General features: G+C 41.9%; 1 protein-coding gene across 4 annotated transcripts in view; it reads right to left on the bottom strand.

The window, feature by feature from the left end:
• The window catches only part of pfkfb1 (6-phosphofructo-2-kinase/fructose-2,6-biphosphatase 1), a 32121-nt gene that overhangs the window by 11701 nt on the left and 7866 nt on the right, over positions 1 to 12554 (bottom strand). For 2 of the 4 annotated variants that reach the window (XM_042004403.1, XM_042004405.1), the window contains exon 2: positions 2258 to 2383. In XM_042004403.1, the coding sequence (XP_041860337.1) occupies positions 2258 to 2383 (126 nt within the window). Of the gene's footprint in view, positions 1 to 2257; positions 2384 to 3188; positions 3211 to 3575; positions 4029 to 12554 lie in introns of those variants that run through there. The other 2 variants (XM_042004402.1, XM_042004404.1) reach the window with 2 other exon arrangements.

Below are 12554 nucleotides of genomic sequence, written 5' to 3' on the forward strand. Positions count from 1 at the left end.
GAGCATGGGTTCACCTTAAATTTAAATCTACATTTTAAAATGTCTGATACTGGATAGATTTTATTTATAATTTTATTTATAAAAACAGGCTTCCAGTTGCAGCACGCATCAAATTCAAAGCTCTGCTTCTGGCTTACAAAACAATAACCCAAACGGCTCCTGTCTACCTCCACTCCGTAATCCAGAGCTACAATCCCTCTCCACAAAAAATGCCTATGCTCCCCCCACAACGTGGCACAAAATCAGTAGCTAGACTCTTCTCCTCTGTTGTTCCCCGGTGGTGGAACGATCTACCAAACTCCCTCCGATCCGCAGAGTCCTTATCTACTTTTAAAAGCAAGCTAAAGACTCAGTTGTTTAAGGAGCATTTCCACACAGCTTAACTCTTCTACTCAGAATGAGTTAGAAAGATTTGTCCAGCTCTTTGGCTCAACCAAGTACTGAACAAGCTGTGTGCACTTATGCCCAAGATGATATTGTGTGATGATATCGTGATCTTGTATTTGAACAAAATGACTCACAAAAAACTATTTAAAACTAAAAAGGAAAAAAAAAAATTATACGCACTGCCTCTAGAGCTACATGACAGCACCTGGGTCCAACTGGACTCACAGCAGTCTGACGACCACTTAATTATGAAGTCCTATCTTGTTTGAATTCTTGCTTGTGTTGTTCTTACTCTCAAATGTAAGTCGCTTTGTATAAAAGCGTCTGCTAAATGACTGTGGAATAGAATAGAATAATTTTAAAATGTGTTTCCATTGACTTTTGGGTCTTACTTATTTATAAAGCTGTGTGAAAAAAAAAGTAAATACAATAATAAAAAAATAATTTTAATGGTACCTAACAATGACTCATTTTTCATATTATTTTACCAAATGTCTTTTTTATGTATGAAAAATTTTGTTCTTCCATAAAAAAAATGTAAAAAAAAAAAGATAAATAATATTAAAATTAGGCTTTCTTATATTGGTACCTGAAATGTATAGTATGTAGATATTACTGATTTAAATGTCTCCTAGTGGCAGGGACCACTCATTACAGTGGTCCGGACAGACAGTTTTCGTCTGTCTTCTGCATCGTTTACACATGTAAATTGATCCGTTTTCAGGGAGCTTAGCTGTCTATTGCTTGAAGACGGAGCAATACCACCGGAAATGTCAGCAGAATAGCTGACATGCGACCAGCGAAAGAAACAAACCAGAGAAGAAGAAGAGGATCAGGAAGAGGGAAAAAAGCAGAAGAATGAAGGCGAGCACAACAACTGTAGAAATTGCAGCAGCTTTTGAAGAAAGATTATATGCGAGCATTTAGGGCGTGTTGGGCGATCGAAAGAAGTTTATAGCGACACATTACTGCTGCCAAACGGTGTCTGAATCTGACATTGTGTTACAGGAATGAACTCTGAACTTAGCACTACCCACTAGTGGAGGAGCTGATTTAACAACAATGGCAACACAAAAGACGTGAAAGTATGAGGACGGCGTCATATGACAACGTTTGAAATGGATGTTGCTATTTACATACATAAGAGAGCATAAATGGACCTTTAGTGTGGCTATTGATTATTTACAGATTGCATTTAATCAGCTGCAGGTTTCTCTGTGTAACCTGAATGTGGTTCTCAATGCAAAGAAAACTAAATCCATGATGTTTTCTAAGGCTCACTCTCAGTTCATATTTTCTGTTGTTACCTTATCTGAACATGACACTGAAATAAAAAGTTTTTTTTAGTTGGTCAGGTCTAGATTAAGCAATATTATGTGCCCAAAGAACGAGGTCAGCTGACTACCCCACTATACTGAATGAGCAAGGTATTCCATCTTCCCTGATGACACGACATATTCCAACACGACAATGCCAGGATTCACGGGGCTCATATTGTAAAAAAAAGCAGTTCAGGGAGCAGAACACGTTATTTTCATACATGGATTTGCCACCACAGAGTCCAGACCTGAATCCCATTGAAAATCTTGCTAGAGAAGGTTTTGCACAATGGTTGGACTCTCCCATCATCAATACAAGATCTTGGTGAAAAAAAAAAGTCACAACGATGGAAATAAATCTTGTGAAATTGCAGAAGCTTATTATATTAGAATGTGTGATCTATCTTTTGGCCAGGCAGTGTAGTTTTATTTAACTTTTATATAAGTTGTGACTGCATGTCTTCAGTAGTGTCAAGGGACTTCCTGATTAAATAAAGGTTTAATAAAAAAATAAAAAATAAAAAGTCAGAGACTATAAGATGTAAACAGACCTTTTGTAGGAACCCCGATCCAGTTCAGGTAACGAGTGAGCTTCTTGGAAATGTAGGTCTTCCCTCTGGCAGGTAATCCCACCATAACGATGACTGTTGGAGAGTTACAGAACTGAGGCACAGAGGCTGTGAAGAAAACACAATCACAGGAAGTTAATAAAGTTTCAGGAATTTTTTGCATGTGTGATGAATTATTCAGCAGCAGAGCATCCGTCTCCTGTTCAGACGGTTACAAGCATCCAGCTTAGTGGGGCATGTGTGTGTGTGACAGTAACAAAGAGAACAAGAGCTCCATGATGCTGCTCACATTTCTTTGGCGGCATGTTTCAACACAGAAAACTATCCAACCACAAACTAAAGAAAAAAAGATTATCTAAAGACAGATGATGATTTCAGTATTTAAAGCTTCAGATTCGGTTTTACAGGAGAGAAACAAATTAGAAACATTTTTCCGAGTTTTTATCATGAACCGTACAGTGAAGAACTTTTAATGCCTTCAGCTTTTAATGAAAGCTGCCAAAAATCCCAGAGATTAGACCCTGGAGTATCTATACTGAGGAGAGGTGATCAGAGACAGAAACCAGGTGGGACTTGGACAGAAAAACTAGCTGAAATATTAAAAGAACAGAGAAATCAGGAGGTCACATGATCACATGATCTGTGTCCTCAAAGATGTCTGAACCAGAACAAATCACAGATAAACTCCACTACCAGGAGGAGGAACCTCACATCAAAACTAAGGAACCAGAACACAAAGTTAAAGTCCAATCAGACCAGAACCCTTATTAAACATGTCAGCTACCAACATCATTCCTAGACTGGTCTAAAACCAGCCCAGACTGTGTCATCAATCAAACCGACAGAGTAAAATGAAACTTCCACAGTTTCACTGCTCAGAAATGTAGAAACTGTAGATATCTGTATGTCTTACCCAGTCCCGGCCCAGTTGTTGCATGGTTTTCTGTCTCCGGTTTGATTCATAAAACAGACTGGAATGTTAACTTGGTGATGGTACAGGGACATAGAGGTTCAGCCTTCAGGCGGTTCCATCATCAATGGGTCATGCTGTATCAGCAAAATGCTCAAAGGACCACGTCACTGTACAGAAAGCCAACTGTGACCCAGTTCAGCCAGACTGTACTCACATGGCTGCCTTCTGACACAATCAACCTCTGACTGGACTGAGTCCGGTCCAGAAGCAGCGAGGATCCAGTACCGGCCGTGTGATGTAAATAATGACTGCAGAAAGTGGTAATGGAGACAGAAACTTCATCAAATAAAACATTAGAGCAGCATGACAGTTTCTCAGAGAACTTACATCCTCTCCTACGGTTCAGGTTGTATCCCATCCATGGAACCCAAATCTTGAGCAGAGGAGTCTGTGTGAGATTTTGCTGCTCTGTGGACATGTTAAATGTCAAAGCCATGAGGCCTCTGTGGGCGGTGGAGGAGTGATGTGTGCTTCACTGAACACCACCTACAGCTAATCAGCTGACCGCTGCTAAGAAGGCAGGAGGAGGGGGGACTGGACCGGTTTATCTGTCCTCCATCTGTTTCATTATTTAGGTCCTGAGCAGAGCTGATAAGGTCTGTGTGCTGACGTCAGACAAACTGTGTTATGACATCCACCTGCTGAGAAGAAAAACTTTCTAATACTTAAATAACCGAGAAGGCAAAACTTCATAAAGTTAAACTTGTTTGTTAGGAAATGTGAGAACAGATGTACTTCTTACTTTTCACCACTGGAGGGCAGTGTAAGCTTTATTTAAACTCCGATACAGTCCAAAGCAGCAGTGTCAAAAATGCGACCTGGGGGCCAAAACCGACCCACTAGAGGGTCCAATCTGGCCCACGAGATGAATTTGGTAAAACTGTTTTATCTTTTTTATCTTTCTGACTTAATAGATCTGACTTCTGTTTGTATTATGAGGTGAGTCAGTTCAGGTAGTAAAGATTAATACATATGTGGAAATGTATATCTATGTATTACATTTAAAATAATTTCCAGATCTGGAAAAGATTCTGTGATCACAGTGTGAAATACAGGATTTTTCACTCCAGATACTTGGTATTAAATGTTTGATCATTTTGTAGATCCATTTTTATGAGTAAGTTATGACATGCCTTAATGAGTAAATATGTATATTAAATATAGATCTTAAGTAAAAATAAAAAATGTTTGTGTATATATGAAATTAAAAAAGTATACAACTGTATAAATATTTTTTCTCCAGAAATTTTGGGTTCAAAATGTTTTCTATAAGGATAGTTCATTACATGTAAACGACTTGTACTTTTTTGCACTAAAACCAAGGGGAAATGTTTTTGTTATTTATAGGTTATTATCCTATAATTTTACTGGTCTGGCCCACTTTAGATCAGATCACGCTGTATGAGTCCCTTTAATTAAAAAAAGTTTGACATCCCTGTTCCAAAGTACCGATGCCACACCAGCTTCCTAAACTCTGGACAAATATTAGTTTACTTGTTTGTAGCATAGATGGATGGATGGATGGATGAATGTTTGTAGAAGCTGAGATTAAAAAAATGTGCAATTTCACAATTTCTATGAGTTGAAAAATCTGTTCTGCAAAATGAACATGAATATTAAAGTCAATTAATTAATATATAATGAAATATAATTAAATATGCATAAAATATTGAGAACCAAAACAGATTTAGGAGTCAGAGGAATTTTCATCCAACTACAATGGCTCAGTTGCGTTTTTTGTTTGAAACCAGAGGTTGAAAACAAACAAACAAACAAACAAAAAAAAAAAACTTTAAGTGTTTTTCTGCTAAGAATATGGGATTAGATTTGTGTCAAAAGGATTAAGAAAGACACTTAGAATATCAAACATCCATTTTCCTCTGCTTATCCGGGATCGGCTCGCGGGGGCAACCTCTTAAGCAGGGAAGCCCAGACTTCTCTTGGCAGGGATGCCGAGGTGCTCCCAGGCCAGCCGAGAGAAATGTCCCTCAAGCGTGTCCTGGGTCTTTCCTGAGCGACTCTATTCTGAGCCTCTCTTGGATCACTTCTCACCCTGTCTCTAAGGGGGAACCTGGTGATCCTGCGGAGAAAACTAATTTTGGCCGCTTGTATTTGCACTCTTGCTGTTTCAGTCACTACCCACAGCTCGTGACCATAGGTGAGGGTAAATCGAGAACCGGTAAATCAAGAGCTTTGGCTTTTGGCTCAGCTCCCTTTTTTTCCTTGACAGACCAATGCAGAGTCTGCATCACTGCAGATGCCGCAGGATAATCTCCGGCTCCGTCCTTCCCACACTCGTGAAAAATATGGACCAACCTCTGGCATCAGTCATACAGGGACCGGACATCTCATAAAATGGGAGTCTGGCACTCCATACTCCTGAAGCACCCCACACAGGAGTCTCCGGGTGACACAGCTAAACACCTTCTTTAAGTCCACAAAGCACATGTAGACTGGTTGAGCAAACTCTCATGCCCCCTCCAAGACCCAAGAGGGTGTAGAGCTGGTTCACTGTTCCACGACCAGGACGAAAACCACACTGCTCCTCCTCAGTCGGAGGTTCAACTATTTGATGGAGCCTACTCTCCAGGACCCCTGAATAGACCTTACCAGGGTGGCTAAAGAGTGTGATCCCCCTGTAGTTGGAGCACACCCACAGGTCCCGCTTTTTGAAGAGGGGGCCCACCACCCCAGTCTCCCAGTCCAGGGTAACTGTCTCAGATGTCCACGCGATGCTGCAGAGATGTATCGACCAAGACAGCCCTACAGCATCTAGAGCCTTAAGGAACTCCAGTCGGACCTCATCCACCCTTGGAGCTCTGCCACAGAGGAGCTTTTTAACCACCTCAGCAATCTCAGCCCCAGAGATAGCAGAGCCAATGCCAGGGTCCCCCAACACTCTCTCTCTCTTTTTCTCTCTCTTTTTTTTTATTTTATTTTTTTACCCTGTCCTGTTCAGCATCCTAACATACAGAACGGTGGTCTGTGTGCCATATTTTGCTTAACAGATTTGCTCTACCAAGGGAGACATGATATATACATCGCTGCCCTTGATATTTTTATTGTAATCTTATTTTCTTTAGTTTTTATGTGTCAGTGCCAAACCTGACAGGGAGATAGAGGAAGAGTGAAGAAGAAGAAGAAGAAAAAAAAAAAACTACCACAGTACTACATGATACATAAAGAAAATAGGATATTGATGATATGAAAAAGTACAGTAGTCATCAAACGTACCTGCACAGAAACGTACCAACACACAAACATCAGCAACATCTAGTCAGAAGGGGGGAGCCTGAGGTCCCAAAGGCTACAGAGCACCAAGCCCAGGACAGCCAAAGCAGACAGAGCAGCGGCCCACTCAGACCAGAGCAGAGGGGCGCGACAGGGCAGGGGCACCGGGCAGCACAGGGTGACGGTGAGCAGGCCCAGCAGGCGCCAGGCACGGGCTGCACAGAGGGCAGGCACCCCACAGGCCCAAGGGCCACCCATCCCCTCCAGCAGAGTCCCGCCCAGTGTAAATAAAATTGGGGGGAGAGAAGTCACAAAGGGAGGGGATGGAGAAAGGGCCACCACGGTGGCTCCTGTCCGCCCACCCACAGCCCATGTGACTGTCCCCCCGAGGCCCTAAATGTATATTGGTGTCTAGGTTGTGATTAAAATCTAGTGGGGCAGGCAGTCGCAGGGGTCCACCGGGGATCGCGCAATGGGGACCCCCCGAGCCAAACCCATCGACTCCACTTGCCCCACAGAGCCCAATATTTGGTGAGTATGATATGGGGTGGAGGGGGAGGAGAGGGGCTTGGAGAGGGGCACAACCGGGAGAGAGATCTCTCTCCCAGGCAGCCAACTCCTCAGCTGGCCACTGCAGGCGCCCCCTCCTCCCCAGGACCACCCAAGGGCAGAAGGGCAAAGGCCCGGCCTGGCCAAGAGCTCAACGCACCAGTGCCCCAGACGTCCACCCACCCCCGGCAGCCCACACCACCACACCAGGGGAGGGTCTCCCAACTCTGCTTCCTCGTTGGAAGACGTGTTGGTGGGATTGACAAGGTCCTTGAAGTATTCTGTCCACCGGCCCACAGCGTCCTAAGTCAGCATGCCCCCCCATTTCCACTTTACACAGTGTTGATGGACCACTGCTTCCCCCTCCTGAGCTGCCAGATGGTGGACCAGAATATCCTTGAAGCAGTCCAGAACTCATTCTCCATGGCCTCTTCAAACTTCTCCCATGCCCGAGTTTTTGCCTTAGTGACGCCAAAGTCGTGTCCCGCTTAGCCTGCCAATCAGCTGCACCCCTCACTGCGGGTATTCACCAACAAGTTCAGTCATGACAGGCACAGATAATCTTATGGCCACATGTCCAGCTGGCAGCTTCAAAAATAGACATATGGAACACAGCCCACTCAGACTAAATGTCCAGGTCTGACTGGCATCCTCCCCCACGATCTGAGTCAACTCACCACCAGGTGGTGATAAGTTGACAGCCCCCGCCCCTTTTTCCACCCGAGTGTCCAAGACATGCAGCCGCAAGTCTGACGACACAACTATAAAGTTGATCATCGAACTATGGCCTAGAGTGTCCTGGTGCCAGGTGCACATGTGGACACTCACGTTATGGATATATAGTCCAATAACAAAACACCACTTGGATTCAGATCAGGGGAGCCATTCCTCCCAATCACGCCCCACCAGGTCTCACTGTTATTGCCCACATGAGCACTGAAGTCCCTCAGAAGAATGAGGGAGTCCCCAGAAGACAGAGTGTTCTTCAATACCCCGTTGTTCAGTGCATAAGCACAAACTATGGCTATCAGATTGAGCCCGACCGGGCCCCATGGGCAAAAGCCCAGCCACCAGGCACTTGCCTCCTTGCCCCTCCTCCAGGCCTGGCTCCGGAGGGGTGCCCCCGTGACCCACAAAACCTGGGTACATAGTATTTTGTCATCATAGCAGTGGTGTTTCCTCCCAGAGGCCAAGGGAAGCTAGGCCTCCTCTACTTATTTTTTTTTATGTCCATTCAATCATTTATAAATTTTTCTAAGACCATGACTATCATTGTTCAGAAACATTTAATTTTAGAGTAAATACAAAGAGGATGTCCGTTTACCGTACTCCTCTCGAAAGTAGTGGTGATACACTTTATAATAAAACACTGAGGTGGGCAGGTAGGACCAGGTTGGCATCCCTTGTAGACAAAAAACCAAAAAACTGAATGATCAACCAATCAGATGAGGCTAATGTAACGCCACTACCAAAGTGTGATTAGTTGAGCTTGTACCAAAGGAAGCCAGTCGCTTCTCTGCATCACACCAATCAAATCAGAGAAGTTTGTCCACATGATTGTAATATAGCGATCACTATTAGCAACACCACTAAGCTAAGTGCAAACATGGAGGGTGACGATTTGGAGTTTTTAGTGAAAAATACTTTTACTAAATTGCCAATACAGCAGCAACTTCAAATTAAATTAAATGGCAGACCAACATCAAAACTGGAGCTTCGCATAGAAAGGGGGAAAGGAGTTCAGACTTTCAACGTGGACATGCATATCATGGCCGGTAGTGCTAAACTTCAGCAGTTCTTTTGCTGGCCCTGCCTTCTCTTTGACAAAAAGCCATGCTCACTGAACAATCCATGAGCCACTACAGGATACGCTGACCTTGCCAACCTATCAAGAGCGATTGAAAGACACAGTAAATCAAGAATTCATATAGATTGCGCTGTCAAATTGAAGCTCTTTGGACTTGTCAGGATTGACCAAGCTTTGGCAAGATTTGGCAAGAAGCATTAGCACTAAAAAGCACAATGAACAGGTAAAAAAGGATAGAGATATTCTTATGAGACTCGTTGTTGCAGCTTTGTACCTTGCACACCAAGAGCAAGCATTCAGCACTGAGGCCACTGGCACTGACACTATAACCGCAGATCACCTTGAAACGTCAACAGTGTTCAGCGGTATGTCAAACACCATACAGAATGACATAATTGAAAGCATCACTCGTGTTCTCCAGGATGAGACTGATAAAGAAATCAAAGCAGCTCCTTTCATTGCTGTAGAGGTGGATGACACATCAGACATTTCCAACAAGTGCCAACTCACTGTCATCATCAGATATGTTAATAAGAAAGGCAGTGTATGTGAATGGTCCCTTGGCTTTTTTGACGTGAGCGCAGATAAGGTCAGAGATGCACAAGCCATAACATCTGTTGTGATGAGAACCATTGGGAACTACAGTCCCAAAGAAATCTAAATTGTCAGACTTATGATGGCGCAAGTTGCATGAGTGGTCAACATGGAGGAGTGCAGGCTTTAGTAAAAACCCACTACCCCAATGCGTTCTTCTTCCATTGTTACCCTCATAAGCTTAATTTGGTTTTAGTGCAAGGTACAAATAACATTCAGACATGCAGACTGTTTTTTGCAAATATCGATGCCTTTCACAACTTTTTCTCACGCTAATGTAAAAGATCAGCATTGCTACGTGAAGCTGATGATGCTGTGAGTGTGCCAAGCGGCTCTGCTGTGAGGTAGAACTTCAAAAGCCTTGCAGTTCATGCCATCCATGAAGGACGCAAGTCTCTCTGTCTGGCTTTCGAAAAGCTGGTGAAAGATCCGGGATGGAACAAAGACAACGTTGCACAGAGTGCGACCTTGAAGCAAAAACTTGAGGAGTTTGACTTTATCTTCCACCTCAAAGCATTCCAGTCCATTTTCAGTCTGACAGAACTGCTCTTTCAGGTTTTGCAAAATAAAACTGTGGACATAAAAAAATGCCAGGAGCAGATTAAAAGTACTCTGGTTGCTCTCAAAGTTTTAAGAACAGACAAGAAGTTCAGGATCATTTATGACGAAACTGTCCAGGCAGTCGGGGAACCTGTGCCCCGACGTAAACGTCGTCGCCCCATCTGCAAGGACCTGGAGCAAGGAATGATCCAGCACCAAGAAAGATGTGAGGAAACGCACGCATCTTACCGACGTCTTTACTTTCAGATTGTTGACAGTATAATACTACACATGACCCAAAGATTTGCAGATATGGAGCGACTGAACTTCTTTCGGATATTGGATCACACATCATTTGCATCTTTTAGCAAGGCCACTGCTTTTTCGAGCAGCGAGTTAAGACAGCTGATGAATACATATTCTTTCTTTGACGAGCAGAAACTAAAGAATGAGCTGCAGACGCTTTACTATAAGAAAATGTTTCACAAGCCACCAGGAGAGCTGTTACAGCTACTTAATGAGGATGACCTACAGAGCACACTGTCTAAAGTCGACAAGTTGCTTCATTTTATGTTCACCGTACCAGCGACCAGCGCATCAGCAGAACACTTCTTTTCCTGTCTTAAAAGGATTAAAACGTACTTGAGAATTAGTGTGGACAGGACAGACTTGTGAACTTAGCCAAAATATCCATTGACTCGGTTGTTGTGGAAGAACTTAAAGCCAGAGGGACATTTTACGACATGGTTATTGACCACTTTGCATCCATGAAAGACAGAAGAATGGCCTTCCTATTCAAGTAGGGTGAGTGAAATGTGCACAATTACACCCCATTTGGGTGTGGAAATAGTTTTTTTTGGATGTGTGTTACTAAAGTCATATTATTGGATAGAAAATCAGCACTACAAATAGTACCCATATGAGCCAGATTAACTGTGAAGAAAACTGTTCATATCCTCTGCAGATCTGAGTTTATTTGCGCGCATGCACTAGCTTCCTTAGTTATTTAATCCACAACACGCCACTGCATCATAGGTCTATATCAAACGAAAATGAGAAATTTAAGAGAAAAAAACATTAGTGGAAAAAAAAGTTGCTTCAAAAGTAAAACTTACTATCAGAAATCAAATTCTTCAAGCAATTGTGTAAAGTCTTTGTCTTTATCTTGTTTGACAGTATATATTTTGTTATCAGTTTCCTCAGTTTCATTCTTGATAAGAGTTTTGCTTTTGCTTTAATCTTTGCAGATACACTTCCTGTCTCTCTTCTTCGTGCTCCCTTCACTGCGATAAGATTAAAGGGATTTTACTGTATTTATCACCACAGACTGAAAGGTACATCAGATATCAATCTAGGTTAAACTAGTTGCTAGTTTAGCTTGCTAAACATTTAGTTTAATGAAACAGAGGCTCGATGATAAAAATTTATATTTATATTACTCTATATTTTAAATATAGAGGTTTTATTTTTGAGAAATAAACTTTGACTAATTAAGCACTCTCTTTTTAAGATGAGGGACCCTAAGCAGCAAGGACCCACCTATTCAACCTGGACAGATGCGGTGAGGACACACATGGACAGACATAGAACCTGCCACAAAGATTTTCACTGTCTTTAAAATCTGTAAAATTAAGGATAAGTGGGTTGGTTCTTTTTTCTGTTTTTGTTGTTTTTTTTTAGCTTTTGAGGGAATATGTTTTACTTCTATGTTCTTTTCTGCAGATTTCCCTGATTTTCAATCAATAAAACATTTCAAACAGTTTTAGTGTTTCGCTCTTTCTTATAAACTGAACACAGATGAAACTGCATATGTCTGATATTAGTTTATCACCACAATATAATTTTAAATTGATGAGAATGCAGATTAATGCATTCATATATGTGACATTTTTTATTCTTTGTTGTGTAATCAATGAAAAATATTTTCTTTTTCCTGGGTTTTTCTTTAGGTGGACATACTGTGTCACACTTTGAACCAACAATGAGTGAAAGTGGTACAGAGAAGCATGCAGCAGAGGCAAGAATGCATAAAAATTTCCAAGACATCCTGCAAGAGCTTGATGGTAAATGTCAAAACACCTAAACAGAACTTGTCAAAGGCTTGTACAATAATTTGGAGGCACACTTCCTGGATTTGGGTACAGAGATGTTGGTGTACTGTTGCAAAACACTCCAATGTTATTTTTATGGATTTTTTAAAGTACTTTTCATGGTATACACTTTGCCCTTAAAGAAAGTTAGTTTTTGATTTAAATGTTTAACAGCCAGGCATCTTGAAGCATATTAATGCTTATGATGTACAACTAAGACAAGGCAACTTTATTTGTATACCACATTTCATGTACAAGGCAACTCAAAGTGCTTTACGTAAAACATTAACTGTATTAGAAAAATGTGCAAAAGAAAGAAATTAAATTAAAAAAGAAAGATTTATTTTGTTTGTTATTCAACTGCTTTCAGGATGTAGATAAATTCTTGTGGACGGAAACTTAGCTCTGGTGAGATGAGGCGTTAAGGAGATGTGCTGCCATTGTTAAGAAACTTCAAAAAGATCTTCCAAGAGTTTAAATTTTCAGTCAAGATAA

This window comes from Melanotaenia boesemani, chromosome 13 (genome assembly GCF_017639745.1).
Source record: "Melanotaenia boesemani isolate fMelBoe1 chromosome 13, fMelBoe1.pri, whole genome shotgun sequence".
Classification (NCBI taxonomy): Eukaryota; Metazoa; Chordata; class Actinopteri; order Atheriniformes; family Melanotaeniidae; genus Melanotaenia; species Melanotaenia boesemani.